This window comes from Sturnira hondurensis, unplaced genomic scaffold, assembly GCF_014824575.4.
Source record: "Sturnira hondurensis isolate 20B ecotype Veracruz unplaced genomic scaffold, ASM1482457v3 Scaffold0022908, whole genome shotgun sequence".
Lineage (NCBI taxonomy): Eukaryota > Metazoa > Chordata > Mammalia > Chiroptera > Phyllostomidae > Sturnira > Sturnira hondurensis.
The window spans coordinates 8070394-8096705 of NW_028095539.1; the positions used below are offsets into that span (position 1 = coordinate 8070394).

Here is a 26312-nt window from a genome sequence, read left to right on the forward strand (position 1 = left end):
TCATTTTTCCGACCTCGGGGAGGGGCTGCAGCGCCCCAGAGGAAAGCGGCCCCTTTCCCGAGTCTGGACACGTCTCAGTCCTGCTCAGTCCCGGCGCCTTTCTGGGGTTGGAGTCTCCTGGCCACACTGGGAGGGTCTGGACTGAGAAGGGAGCAGGACAGAACCCGAAGGTGAGACCAGCCTGTGCCCTGAGGGCCTGCTGTGTGCCCCTGTGCCCAGGAGCTGGCCCTGCCCCTAGAGCGGCGTGGAGAAATGCCCTAGAGAGGGGCAGAGCCTGAGCGGGTGGGTGTGAGGCCTCTTCTCCCACTTGGGCCATCAGGACTCTAGAAGTTCAGAGAAGGTGGCCCAGTGCTGGGACACCGGCTGGACCAAGGGTGGGCTCGGTCGGCTGCACTGCCTGCATCCTTCCAAGCTCCCACCACCACCCCCACATCACAGACAAGGCCTAGGTTAAGAGGGCAACTCGGCAACTGAAGGTCTCCATGGTGAGGAAAAGGGGTGGGGGTGGGGGGTGGGGGGTGGACAGGGCCTGTTGCTACCCACAACTTCCTGGGTCAGGCCACACACACCCTTTACCCCTCATCCGCTCCTCCTGGACCTGTGAATTCACTCACTCGGGGGACAGAACCCATGTTTGTGACCAGCCCCTGAACCAGGGCCCCTGCACCAGGGCCCCTGCAGGTCTCCCTGAACTAGGCAGACGGGCTCCCCAACGCTGCACCCCTCTGCCAGTTTGAATAGGGGTGACTCATGTGGGGGTTGGACCAGAGGAGGGGGCAGAGGACCACCAAGGGGGTTCTGTCCCTGCCAAACAAAGGCAGGGGGCCTTCAAGGAGCCCCAGGTGGGGGATAGAAGGAAGCGGGTGTGGAGGCCCAGCAGCAATGTCCACGCCAGGCCCCTGGCCCTGGATACTGGGGCGGTTGGATTGGGGAACGCGGGCGGAGGTAGGGGCTCACCCCAGCCCCCGGACCAGACGCACGTGGCCCCGCCCCTCCTGCCGGCCGTGCCCCGCGGGCTTCCTCTCCCCGCCCCTCCCCCAACGCCTGGAGGGAGGAGGGACCGGTGACATCACGGCCAAGGCGGGAGGGGCGGCGCCCCGCGCACATCACTTCCTCGGCGCCTCCGCCGGCCGGCCAGGCAGGCGGACAGTGGACGGTGGAGCGCGGACGGCGGACTGGGGACGGGTGGCAGGCGCTGGGCATTGCGAGCGAGGAGCGTGCACCCGGCCCACGGCGACTCCGGCCCATGGCCGGCCCAGCCCCGCCCGCTGCGGACGAGCTGCCTGGCCCGGCCCGGCGCCTCTACTCCAGGTGGGCTGAGCGGACGACGAGTGCGGGTGGCGATCGGCGGGGACCGGGCGGCGGGGACCGGGCGGCCCGGGAGGCAGGCTGCCTGGAACAAAGGCGGCGGCAGGCACGCAACGTGGCGGGCACTCGCCCTCACTGCGGAGCGGCGGGGACCGGGGCGCAGGGGTGGGAGCGCAAGAATGGGGGCACCAGAGGTGCCAGAGGAGCGCGCTGGGAGTGGGGGGGCTGAGGGTGTGGGAGCTGGGCTGGAGGGCGGTGCTGCGGGGACTGGGGCCTCCCAAGCCTGGGAGAGCTGGGAACCAGCAAGCCGGGGGAGTGGGCTGCTGCCTGCCTTACCCCACCCCCAGTACACAGAAACTGGGTGAGGGACTGGCAGGGGGCTGCCTGGCACAGCAGGGTGGGGGGGTGCTGCCAGGAGCTTCCCTCCCAAGCCTGGTGTGGCCTCCACAGGGCCATGGCCCAGTACTGGGGGGCGGGGTGGGGGGGCGGGGGGGCAGCACTGCCGTCCCCTGGTGGGGGACCAGGCTGTGTTGTGAGTGGGGTGGTCTGTGCCCCAGCGGCCCACCCAGTGCTCGTGCCCAGCAGACTGCACTGGGGTTGGGGCTTCGGAGTCAGCCTGCCAGGTGGGTGTGTGCCCGCATGGAAAGACACCTGCCTTGGGGCAGATTCACGGGCTCCCCACCCCTCGCTCGTCAGGGATGACAGGGTAGCCCTGCCCAAGGCTGCATGCCTGCTTGGTGACTTCAGGCCTTTCACGGCTGTTCCGCAGGGTGATGCCCTGGGCTCAGCCCAGGTGGGTATAGGACCCTTCCCGGGGGACTGGACCCTGCCAACCTGCGCAGGTGTCCAGCTTCGTGGGACCAGCACAAGTTCGGGGTGGGGCGGTTATGGGTGGCAGCTCCCAGGGGCAGGCCTGGCTCCCCTGGCCCTGCGGTGGAGCCTTTGGGGGCCTAGCCAGGCAGTGCTCAGCGGCAGACCCCTGTCACGCCCCACGTGCAGCACGGGGGCGTGGTGGCCACTGGAAGGCTGGCTGCCCCTCCCCTCCTCAGTCCGGTCCCTGCCGCTGGCCTGAGACACAGCCCCCATTGTGTGGTCTCTGGGACTGAGTGCTGAGCCCCCGGCCTGGCTCCTGGGCCCCACGCCGGAGGAGGGCGAGGGCCTGCCAGTGGGTTTGCAGGCAGCTGACGCTGGAGGCCTGCCCTAAAGGGCTAAGGACCTCTTCCCCACACGGCGCCCCCCTATAGGACCCCCTGGGATGGAGAGCGGTTTGGCAGCATGTGCCCAGGGTCATCTGTTTGATGGAGAGGGGGGTGCTTTGTCCCAGGGAATGACAGGAGTTCATCCGGCTGCCACCGGCTGTGAGTGTGTCAGAGAGGGCGCACAGAGGGAGGGAGGGCTGGGGGACCTTGAACAGCTGAGCATGGGGTCCTCATCAGCCTAGCAGTCACTCCATGACTTGACATGGGAGCCCGGGGTGTGGGCCGGTGCCAGAGCCCAGTGGGGACACATACCAGGCAGGACCTTGGCCTAGGGGACAGCTTGAAGGGGATGCCGGGCGAGGCCTCGAGCTCAGCCTGGCACCCTTGCAAGCTGAGACCCGTGCGGAGCGGGACCGTGTGAGCCTGGCGGAGATTTGGGATGTGGAGCCGTGACTTTCTGCAGGGCCGGGGAGGAGGCCCGCGGGCGGTTTAGACCTGGCTGGTAGCCGTGGGCAGGGGTGGGCAGGGCAGCTCCTGGTCAGAGCTGGCTTTTGGAGGCTGGCAGGAAGGGGTGGGAGTCAGGGAGGTGTGGTGGGGGCATCCTTTTCTGGTGGGGCCAGGCGAGGAGGGGCCTGTTTTTGGGGGGAAGCCCACCATGACGCGGCAGCAAGTGGCAAGACTGGCCACTAGGGAGTCCCTGACCCTTTTATTGGGCAGTGGGAGCTTGGCATTCAGGGCCCAGCCTTCAGGCCACTGTGGTCTGGCCCTGGCCAGCGAGAGGTGCCCGGGCAGGCACAGCGTCAGAGCCCGCATAACTGGGGGGGGCCGGCTGGCCCAACAAGCTGGAGGCGGAGGACGGGAGGTGGGGGGCTGGAGGTGGACATTTAAGGGTCTTTTTAGCCAGATGGTAAATCCCAGGTGGGAAGGTTGCTCCCTCCCAGGATGTGGGCGGTGAGTTTGTCAGGCAGAGGTAAGGCCACAGCCCTCGGAGCCTGAGGACTGTGGCCAGCCCGGCCCCAGGCTCATACCCTGAGGGTGGGGCTCTCGGCCGCCCTTGGGGTGGACAGGCCTCTGCGAGGCTCTGGCAGCTCTGCACAGTGGGTGAGCGGCGGTGGTGGGGAGGCCGGCTCCGTGGACCGCTTCGCCCAGTGCACCAGGCGCCCTGCCAGGGGATGGGGCAGACACCCCACGTCCATGGAGGTGGTGGGCCTGCCGGGCCGGGCAACACCTCGAAGAGCATGGGGGGGGCTGCAGCGCAGGTGTTGGAGGTAGCCCCGGGCAGCAGGACAGGGGCCTAGGGTTGGTGTGGGCGTGCGGGGGGGGGGGTTCAGCTAGTCGACAGGAGCTGGGCACAGAGGAGGTGGTCCGGGCCCTGCCCCCTCAGCTGAGCTGTCCTGGGGGTGGACAGTGGTATTGGACAGAGAGGTAGGCCTCAGGGTGGGAAGGAGGGCGTCTGGCCTGGACTCCTTTGGGGGCAGAGCCTAGTGCGGGCCGGCAGCCGGGACCTGATCCCTGACTTCCTTGGCATCCACCGCCCAGCCCCTCCCTCGGTTCTGCTCTCCCAAGCCCCCCAAACTGCGCGGGGCCTGCAGGGACCTCGGACCCTCCACCCCACGCTGCCCCACTCACCCCTGGGCTCCGGCCTCTCTGTGCAGACCCGAGGCCCATCTTGGGGGCGGAGCCCCCCGGCTCTCTAGGTACCCCCTCCCAGAGCTGCCCCTCCTTCCCTGTTCTGTGGTTCTTAGCTGTGCCACCTTGGAGACCCCTCACCCCAGTGCCCACCACTGAGAAGACAAGTGGCTAGTCAGAAGAGCCACCCATGAGTGGGGCACAGAGGACCTCTGGGACCTCTGGGAGGGCATGGGGTCACCCTGGGGAATCCTGGGGAGGGAGGTCCCAGGGAGACCTGACTTCTCACCACCACTCTTCCCCGACGGGCTCTGAGCCTCAGCGGCTGGATGTGGGCCCCCCCCCTTCACTTCAGGGGCCCCTCCCGCTGCCCGGGGACAGCCACCTCAGCCACTATCTCCTTGGCCACAGGTGGCTGGAGGAGCTGGGAGCCCATGTCTGGGACGTTCCAGGACAGAGGGGCGTGTGTGTGCCCTGTAAGCCCCCCGCCCGCCACCCCGACCTGAGCAGCCCCCCAGGTCCCACTCGGAGCTCCTCTTGAGTGGTCAGAGTGGGAAACCCCAAGGCCCCTAGACAGTTGGGGGGCACGAACAGGACGGCCTGGACCTTGCCTCCACATCCATTGGCCCTGTGTCCACTGAGCCCTCGCACTCCGAGTGCCAGGCCGGGCTTCAGGCTGGGGGGTTGCGGGGGGCTCGGTCCGGCTGGGGCGGGGCCTCTGGGTGGGTGGGCATGGGCCAGGCACAGACCCAGCTGGGAGGAAATCCCGGTCTTGCCTCTACTGGGCCCTGGAGGAGGGGTGGGCGTCCCCACCTTGCAGGGGTCTGCCCTGCCAGACACCCCTCCCCCTCCCCCTTCTCTCCTCACTCCCCCACGAGGACCTGGGCTCCTTGGTGCTGCTGAGCGGCGGCTGTGGCCCAGAGCAGATCTCAGATCAGAGGAGGAAAACAGTTTGGCGGGGAGTTTGCCACTGCCTCTGCACCCTCCTGCGTGCCCGCGCCTGAAGGGACGTCCTCGGGGCCCCTCCCTGTGGCTCGTCTGTGACGGCGTTGATCCCCGCTCTGAGCTGCCCTTGATCCCCCTGATCCGCCTCAGGCCCTGGGAGCCCCAGAGGATCTGCCCGTGGACCTGGGGTCCCTGGGGTGGCGAGACGCAGGGGAGCCCTGAGTCTGGTGCAACCCCAGGACCAGCAGACAAGGCGGGGCGAGGGCTGGCCAGCCAGGAGGGAGGCCTGGAGCCCGGCCACGCGGGCCGCCACCATGGAGGGCCAGCCCGTGGCCCTGAGCTTGGCGGAGAAGGCGGTGTGCAAACTGGTGCATGGCGCCCTCCGCCCCCGCCCCCTGCTGCTGCCCCTGGGGCTGGAGCTGTGGCTGTACGTGCAGAAGATGCGCAACCTGCGGAGGAGGAGGTGCGGGGGCGCCTGGGAGGGGCGGGTGGTGCGTGCCCGCCTGGAGCTCAAGGGGGCCTTCGAGGTTTTGGAGTAAATGGAGAGGGCGGGGCTTCCAGCCCCAAACACCCTGCCCAATGCTCCACTGGAGGCCCTCCCCACAGCGCCAGGGGCCCACGTAAGACCCCCCAGATCTGCATTCGAGATAACACCCTGTCAGAGTGCCGCCCACCCCCTCAATTTCAGGGCCCGGTTTCCCAACCTGAAACCTTTGCTCTGAGACGGGTGGGGGTGCGGAGGGGCCGCCAGATCTGCCCGCTCCTCCCTGTAAGTGCGCACAGTTCAGAACCCACGTCCCCTCCGTGGTCGCTGGGGCAGAGGGCAGTCTGCCCAGCAGCCGAGCCGGGCAAGGACAGGCAGGCGCTGATGAAGAAGCCCCACATGTGGCCCCTCAGGGCTTCTCGTGGGCTCCTGGGAGGTGGCATCGGGTGCCCTTCCCAGAGCACTTGGCAAGGGGCCACAGGAGGCCCTGGTGTGCGGGGACTCGGGGAGGCCCATGGCCACACAGGCCCTGCCTGAACCAGGGGTCCCAGGGACCAGGCCCTCTGTTCCCCACGGGGAGGAGGAGCCCGGCTCCCAGGACAGGCGCCCTGGTTCAGGGGAGTTGGCGGCTGGGCAAGGGGCTTGACAAAGGTGGGGGGCTTCCCCAGCAGAATGCTGTGAGCCTGTGGGGCACAGGGCACTGGGTGCAGCCACTGGGGGGCTCTGTTATCACCGCCAGCAGTGCTCGGGGCACCATTGTCCCCCACAACGCAGCAGCAGGACGAATGGCGGGCAGCCCCACAGGGCGGGGTTCGGTGAGAGCGGCTCGGCAGCCCTGGCCCAGAGGACTCTGCCTTTGGAGGAGACGTGTGGGGCTCCCCTGGTGACTCCCGTGTGTCTGACGGGGCAGAGAAGGGGGCCGGTGCCTCAGGTGTGGCGGGTTGTTGGTTCGCATTTTTAATTACTCCGGGGGTTTCCACAAACTCTGAAAACCCCGAAGCAGTGGAACCGAGACGGGGACATTGGGGCCCGGCCTGTGACTGCACAGGGCAAAGTTCCCACCTCTTCAGGGTCCCCAGCTCCTCCTGCCACCTGGGTGGCACCAGCAGAGGCCCAGTGGCCCCCTTGCCGCCCTCCCTGCCCTCGGGGCGTCCTCCAGCTTGGGGCCCCTGTGTCCCTGGTGCATCTGCGTCTGGTGCTGACTCCCCCACCCCAGGGCAGGCAGGGCAGCAGGTCAGGCCTTGAGCCCCGGACCCACAGGACCTGCTGAGGCAGCTCGGAGGGGGCTGCAGCTCTGAGGAAAAGTGTTGGGCACCCCCTCCCCCCGGGCCCCCGAAAAGGGAGGCCCAGAATCCCCAGACCTGGGCCATGGGGTTGGTCCCAGAGGGTTGGTCTTGGAACGGACACTCCCCTGACAGCTGTGCCCTGAGGGTGCGGCGCTGGGCCCAAGGGAGAGGGGCTTCTCTGCTCCAAGGTGGGGGTAGTACCAGGAGCTGGCATGGCCTCCAGTGAGGGTATTGGGTGGCCACACAGGGCCCAGGGGCAGGAACCTGGGGTGGGTTTCCGGGATCTGGGTTCATCCAGGGCTTGGTCCCTCCTGCAGCAGCACCAAGGGGGGGCTGGCGCTTGGTGGGAACAGCCGAGTCTCAGGCCTGTCCTGGCCAATAGCCCAGTGCTTCTCAGACTGGGTTTCGGGGCAGGAAGGGGTTGGGGGCTGACTGACCTTCGGCTGAGCCCCCCATGCCCACTGAGAACTTGGAGGGTGTGCCCTCCAAGGGTGTGCCCCCCACCGGAGTTGCAGGCTGGGGGCAGACCCTGTGCCTATGGCTTTGGTCAGCTCACAGACCCCGTCTGAACCTCGGCTGTTCTCTGGGGGACCAGGGCCGCCCCAGACCACCATGCCTCTCGGGAGGGTGGTCTGCTGGCCTCAGGCGGTCCCTCCCCTGGGCGGCTGGCACTTGCGGGTCTGTGGGCAGTGTTGGGTGCTCTGCCTCAGCACTCCCTCAACCTCGCCCCTGGCGCTCTTGACAGCAAGGCGGTTGGGGCCCAGGTGTGCCCACCCCCAGCACCTGCCTCTGGGCGTTCACCCAATGACAGCTTTAGTCGTGTGCGTAGGCATGGCACAGGCCTCGGCTGGCTGAGGGACCCAAGGTCCTCAGGGATAGCGCGGAGGCACCTGGGTGCCCGGTGTGACATCCACTCTCCGCCCAGGATGGAGGCCTCATGCCTGGAGCTGGCCCTGGAGGGCGAGCGTCTCTGCAAGGCTGGGGACTTCAAGGCGGGCGTGGCCTTCTTCGAGGCTGCGGTGCAGGTGGGCACGGAGGACCTGAAGACGCTGAGTGCCATCTACAGCCAGCTGGGCAACGCCTACTTCTACCTGAAAGAGTACGCCCGGGCCCTGGAGTACCACAAACACGACCTGCTGCTGGCCCGGTGAGCCGCGGGGCGGGGTGGGGTCTGGGTGGTGCCCTGCCCGTGGGGAGTGGCAGTCGTGACTTGAGCCTGGTGGCGGAGCTCTCAGGGTCCACGGGAACCTGGGAGGTGGGCCAACAAGTGCCACAGGGAGGCTGTGTTTAAGCCGAGACACGCATGAGCAGGTCTGTGTGTGCGTGAGAGAATGGGCATGGCCCGGTGTCAGTGCCTGTGATCGCGTGTGGGTTCGTGCCCCTGCGTCTGTGGGGCAGTGTGCAGGGGGTTGCCCGTGCTGTTCCATGCCTGGACACCCTTCCCACTCGGTCCTGCCCGCCTCCTGCTCCTTCCTCAGGCGGCAGCGACCACGTCTCAGCAGCCCATGAGTCCGGTGTGGTGCTGGCAGGCACACATCCGAGATTCACTGCAGGGGCTGTGGAAACGGCAGTTCTCCCTGCCTCGATCCGGGACTCCGTGAGCCCCAGCATCTGCAGGCTGTGCAGGGGCCTCCCCCGGCCTGGCTCAGCGAAGGGGCACCCTGAGCTGTGCACTGGGGGCCTTCCAAGGCTCCACCCACCTCCCCGAGACTTCCTACAGGAGCTCCACTCTCAGCCGGGCCCCTCACCCCCTTCCTGCCCTGCAGGACCATTGGTGATCGCATGGGGGAGGCCAAGGCCAGCGGGAACCTGGGCAACACACTCAAGGTCCTGGGCCGCTTCGACGAGGCTCTCGTCTGCTGCCAGCGGCACCTGGACATCGCTCAGGAGCAGGGGGACAAGGTGGGTTGTCGCCCTTAGGCTGCCTGCCCAGCCTGCCCCCCTTAGCGTGTGGACCTAGCAGTGCCCCCCAAGTTCTCGCCTTTGGAGCCCCAGGAACAGCCTGGAGGGTGGGTGTACCTGTTCTGCATGCGTGCCTTGGGGCGATGTCCCTACCCAGCGGTCCCAGGCTGGTGGGCTCTTTGGGCTTATGGCCTCGGAGGTGCCCCAGCCTCGGTGCTGCCCACAGATTGGGGAGGCCAGGGCCCTCTACAACATCGGGAACGTGTACCACGCCAAGGGCAAGCAGCTGTCCTGGAACGCCGCGCAGGACCCTGGGCACTTGCCACCCGACGTTCGAGAGACGCTGCGCAGGGCCTCCGAGTTCTACGAGTGAGTGGGGGGCGGGGGGACACTCCCTGGGCCCCTGCCCGCCGAACAGGGACTTGGCAGCAGCCCCCGGCACAGCATCCACACCTAACCCGCCACCCCACCGCAGCCCCCGACCGCGGCTGCCAGGCTGGCCCTCCTACCCCACCCCACCCCACCCCACCCCGCACCTGTCCCCAGGGTCTGCTGGGACAGCGTCAGCTCATCCGTGGCAGAGCAGAGAAATAGGGAAGCTGCTGAACAAAGCCCAGTGTGGCTTTTAAAACACACATGGCTGGAAAAAGGGCTGGGACGTCAGGCGAGCCCCTGGGTGTCGGGGAGACTCTTCGCGTTAGAACAGAGGTTGTACCTGAAAACTCGAATCGGGGCCGGGGGAGCCACCCACCGGAGCCTGGAGCTCGGACGGACAGCACCAGGCGGCGCCGGAGCTAAGGCGCGTCCTTGGCCTGGGGTGGGGTCCTGGGGTCCTGCTTCCCTCACACTGGGTGGGGCGAGGCTCTGAGGGACTTGACCCCCAGGAGGAACCTGTCCCTGGTGAAGGAGCTGGGCGATCGGGCAGCCCAGGGCAGGGCCTACGGCAACCTGGGCAACACCCACTACCTGCTGGGGAGCTTCGTGGAGGCCACAACCTTCCACAAGGAGGTGAGTGGATGGACGGTGGGGTGAGCAGTGCAGGGTGGCCTGGACGTCCGCCCCAGGCTTTGTCTGGGTTTGGTCCTGGACTCCTGGGGCTGCTCTCTCTAGGCACACAGACCTGGGGTGGGCTGCCCTGGGCAGGGAAGCAGCGCCAGCTGTCCGAGCCGGGCTGGGGACTGCTGTGTGACCTTGGGCTTTGGATTTGTGTCCTCAGCGCCTGGCCATAGCTAAGGAATTCGGGGACAAGGCAGCTGAGCGGAGGGCCTACAGCAACCTGGGGAACGCCCACGTCTTCCTGGGGCGCTTCGATGTGGCTGCTGAGTACTACAAGTAAGCCTCCCCGGCCAACTGCCAGGGAGAGGGTGCGCCCCGAGGCAGGGCATGAGTCTGACTTCCCAGGATCCCCAGGGGCTAGGTGCGTGTCCCCAGCCACCCCAGAAAGGCAGACTGACAAAGCCAGGCACACAGCTGGCCTTGGCTAAGGGCCTCCTGGTGCAGGTCACTGGGGGGACCCCAGGGAAGGCATAGCTGAACGCATGTGGACTGAGGAGGGTTAAGGCCCTCGCTGGCTCCTGGGTCCCTGCCTTGGGCCAGGACGCTCTCTGGGCCACCTGTCTCCAGGCCTGCGGAGCGGAGCGGAGGCACCAGGCAGAGACCGGCTTGGGTGTACCAGGTCCAGCCCTCATGCCCCCGTCAGGACCCGGAGCTGGGTGTTCCTGTCCTGGGCGTCCTGTGGACAGGCGGAGGCTCGGGAGGGCGAGGGGACTGGCCAGTGTGGGCAGAGCCTGTTGGGGCCTCATTGTCTGCCCCCAGCTTTCGGGCACTTCGGTCATCGGAGGGAGGGGACCCAGCCAAGCCCCACAGACACCCTGGGGGGATCCTGGGCCCGGCAGGCCTCCAGGCGGGGGCTGCTGCCCCCACTACGCACTGTGCACCCCTGGACCGGAGCCGCCCTCCTCCGCAGGAAGACGCTGCAGCTGTCCCGGCAGCTCAAGGACGCGGCGGTGGAGGCGCAGGCCTGCTACAGCCTGGGCAACACGTACACGCTGCTTCAGGACCACGAGCGCGCTGCCGAGTACCACCTTCGGCACCTGCTCATCGCCCAGGAGCTGGCCGACAGGTACGCACACCCGGGCACAGGGCAGATGGACGCCGACCCTGCTCCTCAACCACAGAGGGCCCCTGGAGGTCCCTGAAGGCTGAATCATGGGCTGGTGACAGAGGTCGAGGTCAGGGTTCGAGGCCCTGCTCTGCCACCGACCTCCAAGTGACCCTGAGCATGGGAGCCCCGCCTAGGCCACAGCCTCTGTTGGGGGGCCACGCCACCCACTGCATGGGACTAGCGGGGACTGGTGGACGCTGGGGTGGCTACTCAAAGTAACCCCTGGCACAAGCTGGTCTAGGGGCTGCATCCCAGTCACCCTGTTCATCAACCCTGTGAGCCCCCGCCCCACACATGTGTAAAATGAAAATATCAGTCTCTATGGAGAGGCAGGCGAAACGAGGAGTTCTCAACACGCAGCCGCGCACACTGGTCTGCGGGGGCCGTGGCTGTGGCACGGGGCTCAGAGACACAGGCCGTGGGCGCTCCTGGGGGCGAAGAGGAGGGCTGTCCTAAAGTTTGCGGCCCAAAGGTACTTTTTCCCTGCAGGCAGTGGAGATGTTTGGGGACTACGGGGTGGCGATGCATGGTGGGCACGGTGGTGCCTGGCCAGCCCCCCAAGATTGTAAATGGAGGGGCTGCCCCCAAACTGTGTGTTCTAGAACGGTGACACTTGCTGTAGATGATTTCCACCTCAATCAAAAAATTTAATGACCTGAGGGACTGGGGACATCCCTGTCCCCAAGGCGGGGAGGAAGCCATAGGAGTGAGAGCCTTGCTGACCACTAGGGGGCGAGCGAGGCCCCCCCAGGAACCCTGGCCACCCCAGTGTCTCTCCATCGCAGGCTGTCCCTCCCCAGCCCACCTGTGGAGCCGCCCCCCCCCCACTTCCTCTGTCTTTTCCACTCCTGTCATTCGCTGGGCTCGACCCCCGCCCCCCGGAGGCTGGGGGCTTGGCCTGGCCGTGCAGATGTGGACTCAGTTCCCTTCTCTGGCAGGGTGGGTGAGGCCCGGGCCTGCTGGAGTCTGGGGAACGCCTACGTGTCCATGGGAAGTCCGGCGCAGGCCCTGACCTTCGCCAGAAAGCACCTGGAGATCTCCCAGGAGGTGAGTTGAGCCTGCCCCGCTGGGCCCCCAGCCCCTGCCCAACCTGCTCCAGACTGGCCAGGTGCCTTGCGTGCTCTGGGCCCCTCCCCGACTGGCCTCGAGTTCTCTCCCGTCTCTTGCCGTGAGTTGTCCAGGGGGTGGGGGAGCAGGGGTCCTGTTTCCTGCCTCTGCAGTGTTGGTGCCCTGCGGGCAGCCTGCAGCCAGGTCCTTCTGTCCCCAGTGGGTCTGGCCAGGCCAAGCCTTGGGGATACCCAAGCTCACTAGCCAGGGTGGAAATGACCTGCCAGAAGCTCTTCCTGCAGGCTCTTCCCCAGTCAGTGCCACCCCCCTCCCACAGTAGCCAGACGCCTTCCTGGGGAAGGTGGGCAGGGTCTCTGAGGGCCCGTCTTCCCAGAACCCTCCGGCTGTGGCCAGGGCGGTCCATGGTCGGGAACTGCCGGGCTGCGAGGTGAAGTCTGGGTCCCTGGCTCCTGCCCTGACCTTTCCTGACTTCCCCTCTTCCTGATCCTTGACCCACCCACCCCACCCCCAAGAAGCAGCACCCACAGCAGACCTCTCTCCAGCACACCCCCAGCGCCGCCCCCTCGAACTCACCACAGCCCTGTGTCCATGGGTGGGTGGGTCCACAGGTGCCCAGGTGGAGGTGGGAGGGGCAGGAGAGCCCGGGGCAGGGGAGGGCCAGGCCTGGACAGCCCCCTTGTCTGTGTGAGCACAGGGGTGGCAGGGGTGCGGCAGGGCTCCTGGGGCCCCGTGCAGAATTCCCGCTGGCCTGCCTGTTCTCTGGCCTGCTCCCAGGTGGTGCGCGTCACCTCTGCACCGAGGAGCCCTGGGCCTCTGATTCGAGCTGGGAGCTGTTGGCAGAGGGGGGCGGTGGGGAGGAGGGGAGCTGTGAGCCTCTGTTCAGAGCTGGGAGCTGGCAGGGGGGGGCAGGGGGGGAGCTGGGAGCCTGGCAGGCACCTGAGGGGTGGACCCCAGGGAGGTGGCAGCCACACCAGAGCGGGAAGGTGCCCAAGAGTGGGGGCCCCGCTCTGCCCAGGGTCTGGCTGCTCGAGGCCCCGAGCCTTCCAGGGGTGTGAAGGGGTAGTCTGGGTGTGTGAGGCCACTCCCACCCAGAGACAGACCCCCCAGACTCACCTGTGGGCGCAGTGAGACCCGCGGAGGCCCTCCCAGCCTGGCTGCCCACCGACCCTCCCCCGATCGGCCGCAGATTGGGGACCGAAATGGGGAGCTCACGGCCCGCATGAACGTGGCGCAGCTGCAGCTGGTGCTGGGCCGGCTGACCAGCCCAGCAGCCGCGGAGAAGCCAGACCTGGCCGGCTACGAGGCCCAAGGTGAGTTCCTGGGCTGGAGGTCGGGAGTCGGCTCCCGAAGGCTCAGACCAAGGCAGGGATGCTGGGCCTCAGGGGGCAGGCATGTGCCGGGAGAGCCGCCCGGGGTGGGAGGGTGCTGGCTTGTGCAGGGGCCGGGGCTGCTCTGCAGCCTATAGGTTCCACAGGGGGAGCTCTGACCCCAAACAGGAGAATTTCTGACAGGGCCCCCCAGGAGGTGCCGAGCTTCTGTACGGGGGGTGTTAGCATCTGAGTCCTTCTGCGCCCTGCTCCGGTGCTCGGGGTAGGGGTGAGGGCATGACAGGCTGTCCGGGTGCTGGGGCACAGGTGGTGGCCCTCTCCCCCCTGTCCCTCAGGGCAGGTCAGGGGTCGGGGAGGTTGCAGAGGTGGGGGTGGGGACAGCGTGGGGGAAAGGGTGGCCCCCATAGGGGCATTCAGGCCCCTGCCTCCGAGTCTCTGGGACCCCCAGGTGGATGGCCCAGTGCCACCACGGCAGGCAGGAAGGGGACAGGGCCCTCACTGCTGCACCCCACTGCGGCCGAGGACCCCTCCAGGCTGGGGCTGAGCCTGCGGGGAGCAGGGGGCTGAGTCAGTCAGAGGGGCCCCAGGAGGGAGCAGCAGGCACTACTCAGGCCCCCGTCACTGTATGACCTTACTGCTCACGGCTGCCAGTCACCGACTCAGGTCACTGATGTGCTTCCAAGGACAGACTGTTCCCAGTGAAGCAAACAGATTAATGAAGCCGGGGGCTGGGGCAGGGGTGACACCCCAAGGGTGTTTCCCTAGGCGGCTGCGGGTGGGGGCCCCCTCCCCACCGTGGTTCCCGAGTGTCCAGGGGGTCCGGCCCCAGCCTCCAGATGGCGATGAGCCCGGGGGTGCCCACTCTGGCTGGGCCTCCCAAGCTCCCGGCCTGCTGAGAGCCAGGCCAGGGAAGTCCGTGGCTGCGGTGGTGGGTCCCCGGGATTTCTGACGGTGGCCTGTCACCTCCTCATTCAGACTGCTGAGGACTGAAGGTGGGCGAGCAAAGGCTTCTGGGACCCTCAGCTTGCCCATTTTGGGGGTGCTGTGGTTGAGGGGGATGGGATGGGACGTGGCCCCCAGGGAGCAGAAGGCCGGGTTTTCCGAGACTGGGCGGCTCTGCAGAGCCCTGGGCTCTCGGAGGCCACTCTTTGGGAGCCCCAGCGGCAGGCGAGGACAGGGCTGGGCAGTTGTCTGGAAAGGCTCCCGGGAGGTGCAGCCCAGCCCCCATCTGTTCTCCTGAGGAAAGAGGAAAGGGAGGCTGTGGGGGGGTGAACAGCCGGGCTCTGTGGGAACAAGGAGCCTCTGTCCTCCCCACGGCCGCTCCTCTGCTCTGCCCGAGCCTGGACCCTCCCTGGCCGGGGCCCCCAGGAGCCTCCCCAGCAGGCGCTGGGGACAGGCCATCCTCCTGGGAGGGCGGTGGCCAGGCAATCTGCCCGCTCCGGAGGGGGCGGGTCTGGGGGCCGGCAGCCCTGGGAGCTCCGGCTCTGGGGTGCAGCTGCTGGAGGCAGGCGGGCGCCCTGAGACCCCCACTCAGGTGAGGCTGGTACGGGCAGGGCCTCTTGCAGGGGTGGGGTCATCCACTCACTTGGTCACGTGCGTACCGAGCCGGGTTGGGGAGGACTGGCCCCGTTTTCAGAGGCCAAAACCATGGCCTCTGGAAACTGTCCCTGGGTGGTGGGAGGAGAGGACAGTTGCATATCCAGAGCCTGTCAGTTCGAGGGGTGAGTGGAAGGGGAAGGGAGCCCTCATGAGGGGCTTGAACCCAGCCCTGTGAAGGGGCAGCTCCAGGGAGGAAGGAAGCCCTGGGCTGGAGCCAGGAGGTTGCGGAGGAATCCAGGAGGGAAGGGGCGGCAGGCGTGGTGGGCGTGGCCTGTGTGGTGGGCGTGGCCTGTGTGGTGGGCGTGGTGGTGCCTGGCCAGCTGGGGGTCAGGACCCCGGCTCTTCTTCCCTGTCTTGATAAAGAGGAGGGACCCGGAGCTGGCTGCTATTCAGTTGACTTCACAGCTCTCTGTGGGCTCCGCCCAGCAAAGAGGCCCCCTGAGTGAGTCTGGGAGGGTGGGGGACCTCCCTGTCACTGCTGTCTGGGCCCAGGTCAGTCCCTGGTGTCCTGGGGGCCCCACCCCTGCCCTTCCCAGCAGGAGTGCCTGGTGGGTGGGGGTCCACTGACACCCCCCTGGCATGATAGCTCAGTAGGCAGAGGGAGCCAGCCCAGAGTCCTCTCAGCTGTCCCCCTGCCTGTCCCTAACTGCCTGGGACTACCCTCTGGCCCACAGGGCTTGCACTGCTGTGGGCCCCTTCATTCTCTGGTCCCTGCCCAGGCTGTCCCCTGGACACTGTTCAGCTCCCCTGAGGGGCTGGGGTGTGCATGGCACAACGTCGAGGGGCAGGCTGGGCTGTGGCCTCTGGCCCTCACTTTGCCACGTCCTGGCCAGCTAAGTGTCTGGAACCAGCGAGGCCTCTGTGTCCCTGTCTGGGAGACAGGCCCATTGGTCACCATGGGAACAGTGCCAGGCAGAGATGAAGGCACAGCTCTTTCCCCTGAGGAGGCTAAGGGTTCGGACACCCCGGGGCCCACCTATGTGCTTGGCAGCCCGTGGACCACTGGTGCCGGCCAGGGCTGTGCGGCAGCGGGGGCCCTGTGTCCTCACGTCTGCCCCTTTTCCAGTGGCCCTCGCTCAGCTTTTGGGGGCTAGCCTGACTCTGTGTAACACCTGCCCCTCTGGACTCTGTGACCTTGGCCAGGTGGGTGCCTCCCTGAGCCCCAGGGTCCGAGGTCTTGGGAGGGTGGCCAGAGGGACAGAGCAGGGGAAGCCACACGCTGGCCCTCCACGTCGGCGCTTGGCAAGACACCAGCTGCCTGACCACATCCTGGCTGAGCGCTGAGGACTCGCCGGGCTCCCTGGGTGCACTGGGGGCGCGCCAGTGGCCAATCGGGCAGAGATGGTGGTAGAGGCCATGTCCCTGGGCTTTGGAGGAAAGAAACGGGGGGGGGGGTGAGGGGGTCAGGCGGGGAATGGTGGAGGGGCTTCTCAGAGGCCATCATGTCGGTCACCTCAGCCTGCACAATGACCGCGGCGGGCCAGGTAGCTGTAGTGGCAACTTTCCCTCGTAGGCTGGAGGCTGGGGCCCGAGCTTGCGCGCAGCCTTCGGGGATCTGGGGCAGGCTCGCCTCTGGGCTTTCAGGTGCGGTGCACAGGGTGTGGGAAGTGACAGCGAGTGAGCTCTCTGGTGCCTTCTCAGAAGGGCACCAACCCCAGCAGCGGACCCACCCTGGGCCCTGGGCCAACCCTAACCTGTCAAGACCCATGTCTAATGCGATCCCGTCGGGGTTTGGCATCCGGGGGTGATGCAGACATTCGGTCTGTAAAGGGGACATCTGAGCAAGGACTTGAAGGAGGGGAGGGAGCAGAGAGTGAGCTTCAGTGAAGGAGCATCCAGGCAGACGGGGAACAGCCAGGTAGGGGACAGTGGGCAGAGGGGCAGAGGCCCTAGGCAGGGGCCGGCGGGCTGGCGGGAGCAGGGGGGCTGTGTCTGGAGGGGGTCTGGAGAGGAGATGGTGGGGAAGGGGTGGAGGGCGGCAGGGCCAGCTCGGGGAGGGCCTTTTAGGCCCTTGCGTAGCCCCGAGGGGGTATGGGGAAATGAGGTCTGCCCCATACCCTAGGGGCATCTCTGGCCCTCAGGGAGAAGGGGCTTTGGGGGCAAAGCCAGGCAGGCGGGTCCCAGGGAGGTGGGAAGGGGTCGGGCTGGGACAAGACATCAGGGTGTCTGGTGGGGACAGATGCTTACCAGGGCGCTCCTTAGACACGGGCTGGGTGGGGCGGTGCTGAGGGAAGTTTCCAGACCTCACCCTCATGGTGGGAGGGGCGGGAAGCCAGCCTGCGGTGCCCAGGCTGAATGCCCCCAGTCAGCCAAGGGCGCGGGCGCTGGGGGCAGCAGCGGAGGGGGACCCGGGCCCTCTGCAGACAGAGGGTGCATTTAGCTGGGCTGGGAGGGCCTGCTGCCTGCACTGGCCATGAGGGGACCCACCCCAGAGCCGGACGCTGCACGTCAGGGGCCTCCCAGCCTCTGCGGAGGCCAGGGACGCGGAGGACTGGGCAGGGCGGGGTGGCCCTTCGTGCCCCGAGCAGACAAGGTGGGGAAACGGAGTTGGGCCCCCCGGGTTTCAAGGGCAGCAGAGAGAGGCCCTGGTGGGCGACGGAGCGGGTTCTTGCTGGCTGCAGTGAGTGGGGGCCTGCTTGGGGCTGCACCCTGGCCGCCTGGCCCCTTGGCCCTGAGACTCCCCCGCCCTGCTGCCCGGTGTGGCGCAAGGTGGAGGGACGGGCAGTGCCACCTAGTGCTGTGGGGCTCGTGGAAGAGGAGTTGTGTCTTCCTAACAGGCTGGGAGGAGCAGAGGACCCTGACCCCCCTCTCTGTACCCCTCTATGCCCAGGTGCTTCGGCCCCACGACACGGGCTCAGGCTTCCCCATCCAGGGCAGGGCCCCACTCTGGGACAGTTAGGGGTGGGAGGGGCAGCCCACAGCAGAGTCAGACCCCCAGGAGCTGGCCGGCCATCTGGTGAGGACTTGCCATCCGCGCCCCGCCGCCAGCTCCCAGAACAGCAGTCCCCGGGGAGCACAGCCATCCCTCTCAGGCACCCCCTGCCTCAGCCTGCAGAGAGCAGTGGGACGGGGGTGGTGGCTTCCTCGGGACCTGGGGGCCAGGACAGGGAAAGGGCTGTGGCACTCGGGCCCAGACATGCGGGAGGGGTGGTCTCTGGGTTTGGCACCCACGGCACAGCTGAGCATCACGGCTGGAGCCACATGTGGCGCTGGGTTGACGCAGGTGGGCAGGACGAGAGCCGGGTCCAGGACTCGGAACTGGACCGAAGCCAGACTCGGCCTAGGCCCCACAGGTGCACCGGGGTGGGGGCACAGAGGTCATGCATGCTTCGAGTTGGCCACCGAGTGGGGCGGGGCGTGCGGGCGCTATGGGGTACAGGGCCATGGACCTGGCTCCCCACGGCCCTGCTAGCTGCCCCGGGGCTGGGGCTTGGCGGTGGCTGACTGAGCCCCTCTCTTGCAGGGGCCAGGCCCAAGAGGACGCAGAGGCTGAGCGCAGAGACCTGGGACCTGCTGAGACTCCCCCCGGAGCGGGTGAGCGGGCTGGGGGCATTCGGCTGGGGACACGCGGGCGGCGGCAGAGCAAGGGCCGCCGGCTAATGAGGCCACTGCATTGTTTGCCGAGCTGCCACCACTGCTGCCCACGTCACCTCCCTGCTGTGGGGGACAGATGTGCCATCTGCCCCTGTGGGTCCCCTGAGAGGCCCCACGAGGCCCAGGGGTAGCAGTGCCAGCTCCCTCCCACTCCCCTCAGGGTCCTGCCTGCTGTCTCCCTGGGGGACAAGCCACGGTCCTTACACCCTGGGCCCCTCTGCCCCTGCCCAGCCAGCCACGTCCCCAGGGTCCTGGCCTGCTCCCTCCCACGAGGGAGCAAAGCTGTTACCAATGAAGCCGCCTGCACTGTGCAAGCCCCAAACGGATTGGGGGCTGGGCAGGTGGGGCCCCGGACCCACCACATACCTGCCAGGTGGTGCGGTGTGGCCCTGGGGAAGTGGCCTAACCTCTGAGCTTCTGGTGACCGCAGTGCAGCCTGGCCTTGGTAGCAGACCTTCATGGGGGGACTGCTGGGAGACGAGGCTTAGGGTCACCCACGGTCATGTGTTGCTTAGTGGTCGACGTTTGAGGGGTCAGACGCCCAGCCCAAGCTCCTCCAGGGCCGCGCTCTGCCTCTCCCTGCCTGCCCCCCACTCCAGGCCCTTGCCTGTCCTCTCTTCGTCCCCACCCCTCGGGCCAGAGCGTCACTGTGTCTGTAAAATGGGGGCGACCACACCCACCCAGCACCCCCTTAGGGTCCTGGGATTGCTGGTGGCCCCGCCCATGCCTGCCCTTCTCCCCAGGAGCAGAATGGGGACAGCCACCACTCTGGGGACTGGCGGGGACCCAGTAGGGACCTGCTCCCCCTCCCCATGAGGAGCAGGAAGTACCAGGAAGGGCCAGACACCGCTGAGAGGGGGCCGAGGGAGGGCGGCCCCTCCCCCCTGGACAGCGCGGACGTCCGGGTGCAGGTACCTCGCACGGTAGGCGACTTCTCTTTGGACTCCAACTGGGCGGCAGACATGGGGGTTGCTCCAGGGTTGGAGGTCACGGCCCTGGCTGTCCCCAGGACCTGGTGGGCACCCAGACGGCTGGCAGCATGGGGACAGTGTTTAATTGTTTGCCGCCCTGGCCTCAGCGAGCCTAGCACTCAGGGCGACAGAGAGCCCAGGGGGGTTCTGCGGGGCAGCGGGGGCACGCAGGGCCGGCCAGCACTGTGTCCGGAGGAGACAGACGCATGGGGAGACACACGGGTGGAGGACAGAGGGATAGGGCCTGGCCTCTCACCACCTGGCAGGTATCCCACTGTGCCTGTGAGCCCCACCAGGCTCACGGGCACAGTCAAACACCTGCCAGGTGGAGAGTGGGTCAGGGATCAGAAGTCAGCCTGGAACTCCCAGAATACCTGGTCCGGGCCCCTGGAAATCAGTCTAAAAACAGTCCCCTCCAAGGGCTGGGTCAGCGCCTTCTCAGCTGATGGTGGCCGGACAGTGACTCTTCCACCCTGGTGGCTGCCTCCCGCCCTCTTTCCCATTTCCACTTTAGCCCAGGGGTGAGGGGTGTGTGCTGACCTCATTTAACCCCAAGGCTGCCCAGTCTCCAGGCGCAGGGAGAGGAGGAGGGGATCCCTGCACCGGGGAGGGGCACCAGCTGCCCCAGTGGGTGGGGCAGTGTTGGCTGTGGTGGTGAGGGGCAGGGTCTCCCCTCGAGGGCAGGCGGGTGGCCTGAGTGGTCTCCAGAGCTGCCTCAGGACAGGCAGTGAGGGGCAGGGCTGGGCCGGCCAGGGCCAGGGGAGACCCCCTGTATCAGGGCACTGGGGAGCCATGGTGGGCTGAGCCTCCCGCCCACCAGACCCCTGACCCAGCGCGCTCGGCAGGAGGTGGCCTCCAAGGGCTGGGTCTGGGCTGCTGGCTGGGGCCTCTCGTCCCTGGGGCTCTGAGGTCACGGTGGGAGAAACAGGCCATGGCACTCACCTCTCCTGCAGGGCTCGCAGCCCCTCCCCCAGACGCTTCCTGTGGTCAGCCCTGCTGGCCGCCCTGTGTCGTGGTCAGCCCCACGTCGTGGTCAGCCCCATGTCGTGGTCAGCCCCACGGCTGGCCGAGCCGTGAGCAAGGGGAGGGCTTTTCCCCAGGGCCCAGGCTGCACAGGCCTCCAGAGCAGGGGAGGGATATGAAGGTGAGCAGCTTGAGCCCAGGGAGGGCCCTGGGGCCGCGGGGCCTGGGCCTAGGGTTGACAGAGGCCAGGGGCCTGCTGTGTGGGGAGGTGGCGTGCTGAGGGGACTGAGCCCCAGAACAGGAAAGGCCCTGTCTGCCCAGCTTCCCACGGGGCCGCCGCAGCCCTGGCTCAGGGACCGGCCGACGAAAGTGCCCACGCTCCCTGGGCTGCCTCGGCTGGAGAAGGAAGCCGGAGTCTGAGTGGGGGGTGCTCTCCCCACGACCCCAGCCCCCTCACCCTTCAGGTGTGACCACCACCAGCTGAGAGCCAGAGTGCTCGGTGCTCAGGGAAATCCATCTCCCAGTGTTTACGAGCACGCCTGTGTGCGTGTGTGAGCCATGGAGCTTCAGTGCTGGTGGGCGGGGACGGGGAGGGGCCCTCCTCCCCCGGGGCCTATTTAAGCATCTCGTTAGCAGAGCCCTGTGTGGCTGGGCAGCGAGGCGGCACTGGGTGCTACGGGCAGGGTAGTGGTGTGGGCACCCCGGTGTCCTGCTCAGGCTGCACGTGGCCGAGCACCCCAACAGGCGCCTGGCGGATCAGCGAGCTGTGGACCTGGAGTGAGTTGGGGGCCGACGGGTGGAGGCTGGGGCCTGCGTGAAGCTGGGCTCAGACAGCGCGCTCCCCCTGGATGGCCGAGCGGTGGGTGGGCAGTCAGCCCAGGGACCAGGGTCAGGGACCAGGAGGTCAGCCCAGAGCGTGTCTCGTTCTGCCCCAGCAGCTGCCCCTCCACCTGGGTGGGGTGGCGCTGTGCTCCCGCCAGTCCTGGCTGAGGTGGCGTCCCCCCAGCCACTCGGCTCCAAACACCCGGGGAGCACAGCCTACGACCTATGGGGGGCAGGGGAGCACCGGGCAGCCCCAGTCTGCCCAGGCCACCCTGGGTCTGCTCCTCCCGAGGAGCCCTCACACTGGCTGTCCCTCCCCTCTGGGCTCCGGGGGGCTGGGGGCCTGCCGGAGAACAGAGCCCTGAGGGGGTTCTGGAACTTCCCGGAGCCTTGGCTCTGGGCCTGCCCTGGGGGTGGGACTGGAGGAGGAGGAGGGCCTGTTGGGGGCTCTGTGCTCCCGGCTGCCATCTCCCCGCTGTGGGTGCCCAGCCCCAACCTGCCCTGGGCTATGCTCCACGAGGCCTGCTGCTTGCCCCTCCGCGCCCCTGGGCTGCCCTGCCAGCTCTCCCGCCTCGGTCTCCTCCCCAGTGGGGTGGCTGGTGGTGAGTCCCCTACTTTGGGCACCTAGTAGGTGACGCTTTTGCTGCTCTGAGCAGGCCCTGAGGGGGCCGAAGGGTGGACAGGTGGGGCTGGGTGGGCCGACTTCCGAGGGCCGGTGATTGGCAGCTGGGGTGTCTGTCATCTGTCAGTCTGGGGCCTGGGACCAGGCCTGGTGAGGTGGCCCCAACGGAGCACCCCCTCAGCCACCCCCATGCGGGGGCCCAGGTGGGCGTGGGTTTGCCCAAGGCCACCCTGCCAGTTGGGACTCAGCCAGGCCCAGCGATCCAGTCTCTCTCTGTCACCTCCCCCCTCCCTCTTGAACTGTGGCCTCCTCCGGCCACCTGCCTGGGTGCCCTCCCCCCACCGGCGGGACATGCCTGGGCCCAGCTGGGTCACCCTAGGGCTGGCCCTCCCTGGCACCCAGGCTGCAATGACAGTGTCACCCAGGGCCTATGTACTCCAGCCACAAAGCCACTGCCCTCAGCCGTGTCCATGTTAGCACTTGCTGCCCAGGGTCCTAGCCCCACACGTCCACTGTCCTCTGGGTGTGTCCCTCATCCAGGACCTTGTAAACATGTTGCCTGAACCCCTGCTTAGGGTGGGACAGGAGGTGGCGACTGCTGACCTGGGGCGGGGGTGGGTGGCCCAGGGGAGGGGCAGGGTCACCCCTGGGAGGAGGGGGAAGGGGCCAGGTACGGAGCGGGTTTGGGGGGCACCAGCAGGTGGTGATGAGGCTCCTGACCTTGGCCCAGGCCAAGCAGCACCCTCAGTGGTGTTCGGGGGTCTGTGAGGGGCTAGGGACTGGAGCAGGGCCACCTCTGTGGCCAGTGCTGACTGCCCCCGCCCCCCAGAGCATCCCCCGCGCCCCCTCCTCCGACGAGGAGTGCTTCTTTGACTTGCTGAGCAAGTTCCAGCGCAGCCGCATGGACGACCAGCGCTGCCCCCTGGAGGAAGGCCAGCCTGGTGCCTCGGAAGCCACAGCCGCCCCCACCCTGGAGGAGAGGATTGGTGAGTCCCTCTGGGCCCCCGACCTTGAGGACTGGCTCCACGCCCTCCATCCCCCCGCGGTGTCCTGGAACCCCTGAGGGTGGTGCACACCGGCTGCAAAGTGCCCCTTGTCACTGGGGGCTCCTGCCCACCCCTCGCCTGAAGCTGCATCCTGGGGAGCCTGTCACCCTCTGCCCGCCCACCGGAACACAGGGTGTCAGGAGCACCACTGTCTGGGGCTGGGGAGGGAGAGGGGGCGCTCCACCACCTCCCCAGAGCCCCCAGGGGTGGGGGTGGGACCCCGGGCAGGGCAGCCCGGAGCCCCCCTGCGTCAGCCTGACTGACCCCTGCCCCGAGGGAAACCCTGCTCGCTCCCCCGCTCCCCCACAGCCCGGCCCTCGCTGACGGCCTCCCCGCAGACAGAGGAGCTCTTTGACCTCATCGCCAGCTCCCAGAGCCGACGGCTGGACGACCAGCGGGCCAGCGTGGGCAGCCTCCCCGGACTGCGCATCACTCACAACAACCTGGGGCACCTGCGTGGCGACGGGGACCCCCAGGAACCGGGGGACGATTTCTTCAATATGCTCATCAAGTGCCAGGTAGGCCTGCGGCTGCGGAAGTGGGGGCCCCGGTCCCCCGTGTCTGGCTGGGCCTGGCAGACGCCCTGTGGGAAGGGGAAGGACAGGCGGGCCCAGCCCGTGTCACTGAGTGCCCTCGGTGGGAGGGCGGGCAGACCTTCCTGACAAGGCCACCCCAGGATGTCCTCAGTTCGACTGTTTGTACAAAGCTGAGGGGTCGCCAGGCCCTCAGGGTCGTAGTCTCAGGGATCCCTCCAGCCCTCCACTCTGGATGGAGGAAACCAGGGGCCAGGCAGCACCCTGGTATGTGGGCGGCCGGGCCAGCAGGCAGGCAGGGCAAGGCGGGGTGTGAGGTAGGCCTGCTGTGTGGAAGCAAGGCAGCATGCGACCTGCCACCCCTCCCCACAGAGGACAGGAAGGCGCAGCCCTCGGCGGGCCCGAGGAGCCCCCAAACCGGCCCTGACTGAGAATCCCCAAGTCCCCCGTCCACATGCACGCGGGCTCCTGGCCCTTCTGCTCCAGACCCTGCGGAGAAGCCAACACACCTCCTCGGCCCCTCCAGCCCACCAGCGTCGGCCCCGACCCTGCAGAGGCCCCCGAGGGGCTCCCAGAACCTCCGGCTCTGGGAGCTGCAGCCTCTTGCCCTGTCCCAAGGGCTCGTGACCACGCCGCTGTCTCGGTGGTCTCAGAGGCCTCCCCAGCAGCTCCGTCTCCCCTGTGGCGTGTCCCACACGCAGCCAGTGTTGTCTGACCCACTCTTCTGGGTGGGCTGTTCCTGGGGTCAGGGCCCTCAGAGCTGACTCCTAGGCAGATCCGGGGAGGTCTGAGGTGGCCTGACCCCCTCATGACCGGGCACGGGTCCTGAACAACAGCCCCTGCCTCAGGGTTGTTCGTAGGGCCCTGGCACTGGGGTGGCCCTGCAAGACCCGGAGGGCAAGGCCGCCGACCCACATGTCCATGTCCGCCAGTCCTCCAGGATTGACGACCAGCGCTGCCCGCCGCCCGGTGGGCTGCCCCGCGGCCCCACCATGCCTGACGAGGACTTCTTCAGCCTCATCCAGAGGGTGCAGGCCAAGCGGATGGATGAGCAGCGGGTGGACCTCGCCGGGAGCCCTGAGCAGGAGGCAGGCGGGCCGCCCGAGCAGAGGCCACAGTGCCAGCCCGGCACTGGCTAGGGCCTCGCACCCACCGCCAGGCCAGCCCTGCCCCACTCCTGGGTGCCCGGGGGAGTGGCTGGAATCGTCCTGGATGCCCACAGCCAAGGCCGTGGCTAAGGGCAGGCTCTGAGCCCCCCTACCCTTCCCACTGAGCCAGACGCTGGGCACACTGCCCCCCTCCCCTTGGTAGCGGGCTGGACCAAAGTTGGAATTTGGGGAAAGGCACTCTGTCCTGGGCTGGCCCCACGTGACGTGGTACACAGCTCCCTACAGGCACGCCCAGCTCGGCACCGCCCTCACCCCTGCTGTGCCCACCCCCCCACCCCGGGCCTTCAGCTTGGTGGCCTTGACCACCAAGGTGCTCTCCAGACTTCCTGCACCTTCTGCCTGCCCCCACCGCTCGGTCCTGCCCGGCCAAATGTGAAAACCCTGCTGCCCCGCCACGCCCCCAAGGTTCTCTGCAGACTCTGCCTGGGGTCACCAGTGACACAGGTCTGACCTCCCACAGCTGTTGCCAGGAAGACCGGGCGCAGACATGCTCACTCTGGTCCCAGCCCCTCACCTCCCCCAGAGGGCCCCTCCCTCCCTCCTCTTTCCCTCCTCTTCCCTCCTCCCCAGGTCAGAGGAGGGGGAACAGGAAGGCATGCAGACGGCCTGCTGCAGAGGCAGGCTCTCAGGGTCCTTGGCCCCACACGGTCCTGAGCAGGCAGGGGCCCCCAAGGGGAAGGAGCGGGGAAGCAGGACATTCCTCGGCTCCAAGCTCTGAGGTCCAGCAGCAATGGGGCCTGGTTCCTTCCGGGAGGGCCGGCTCCAGGATGGTGGTGGCACCAGGGATCCACACGGCAGCTGTGGGCACTGGGTCAGCAGAGCCGGGCTGGCTCGGCTCCGCCCTGGGCACCCTAGAGAGGACCCAGCTCTCCCTGCCACCAGCTAGGGCTGCGACATCCCTGTTTCTCCTGTATGGGGGGTGGATCTGGTCCCTGAACACCCAAGTTGGCATGGGACTGGGCAGCAGACAGGCCTCCTGGGGACAGTGGCTCTTGGCCACCCTCAACACCCCCCTTGCCCCCAGTCCGGGCCGAGCCTCAGCTCCACGGCCCCCAGGGCACCCCTTCCTCCTGGGGGCAGCAATTGGCTGGACCTGCTCTGAGTACACAGCCTGGTGCTCTGGGTGAGGGGCCCTGAGGGCGGAGGCTGGCAGGCGTGGAGCCGGGCCCCGGGGCACAGGCTTACGCTTGGCCACCCAAGTACTTGAATGTACATGTGTATTTATTGCCCTCACGTGTTTGCCACGTTGTTCGTGGGTCCTTCCGACCCAAGAGGTACATTTGTTTTTCTGGAACAAAATAAAGTCTGCCAAGTGCGTGCTGTCGTTTCAGGGTTAGGCTGGGGGTGGCAGGCCAGCCCGTGGGCACCGAGGGCCAAGGCTCAGACGTGCCCACCCACCTGGGGTGCCCCGTGCCAGGCCCACCACACTCAGCAGCCTGCACCTTAGGAGCGGCTGTCACTGTCCTAATGACTCACACACTCGGACACTCTTGCCCTTCCAGTCCATCTGCACCAGGACAAGGGAGGTTCAGTGTGTCCGTAATATCGTGTCCCTCAGACCCTGCGGGCTGGTGACCCCAATGGGACAGCCAGTGAGGGGGCCTAGTGTCCCTGGCAGGGTCTGGGTGCTGGGGGAGGGCCTACTCACCCCTCTCCCTGTGACCCACTGGGCCAGGAGCC

At 67.6% G+C, this 26312-nt stretch overlaps 1 protein-coding gene across 4 annotated transcripts; it reads left to right on the forward strand.

The window, feature by feature from the left end:
• On the forward strand, window positions 1-25947 carry GPSM1 (G protein signaling modulator 1). 4 transcript variants are annotated; one of them, XM_037036570.1, is made up of 14 exons: window positions 1-170; window positions 7777-7998; window positions 8618-8753; window positions 8980-9122; window positions 9638-9761; window positions 9970-10085; window positions 10720-10875; window positions 11856-11964; window positions 13172-13295; window positions 18376-18446; window positions 19250-19429; window positions 22714-22870; window positions 23240-23448; window positions 23836-24294. In XM_037036570.1, the coding sequence occupies exons 2-14, from the start codon at window positions 7778-7780 to the stop codon at window positions 24088-24090; spliced, it is 2001 nt and encodes a 666-aa protein (XP_036892465.1). In that variant the 5' UTR covers window positions 1-170; window position 7777; the 3' UTR covers window positions 24091-24294. The 4 variants fall into 4 exon arrangements, with proteins under 4 accessions (XP_036892465.1, XP_036892462.1, XP_036892463.1 ...); XM_037036567.1 differs by lacking the exon at window positions 1-170 and adding an exon at window positions 1109-1311 and having other exon boundaries at window positions 23836-24292; XM_037036568.1 differs by lacking the exons at window positions 1-170; window positions 23836-24294 and adding exons at window positions 1111-1311; window positions 24396-25947.
• Window positions 25948-26312: the final 365 nt, after the last annotated feature.

Excerpts from the sequence above, each read along its gene's own strand:
- GPSM1 (XM_037036569.1), top strand. The coding sequence starts at position 5,396 with ATGGAGGGCCAGCCCGTGGCCCTGAGCTTGGCGGAGAAGGCGGTGTGC. Across the intron at positions 9,123-9,637 it reads AGGGCCTCCGAGTTCTACGA|GAGGAACCTGTCCCTGGTGA; the intron begins GTGAGTGGGGGG and ends CTTGACCCCCAG. Across the intron at positions 10,876-11,855 it reads GCCCAGGAGCTGGCCGACAG|GGTGGGTGAGGCCCGGGCCT; the intron begins GTACGCACACCC and ends CTTCTCTGGCAG.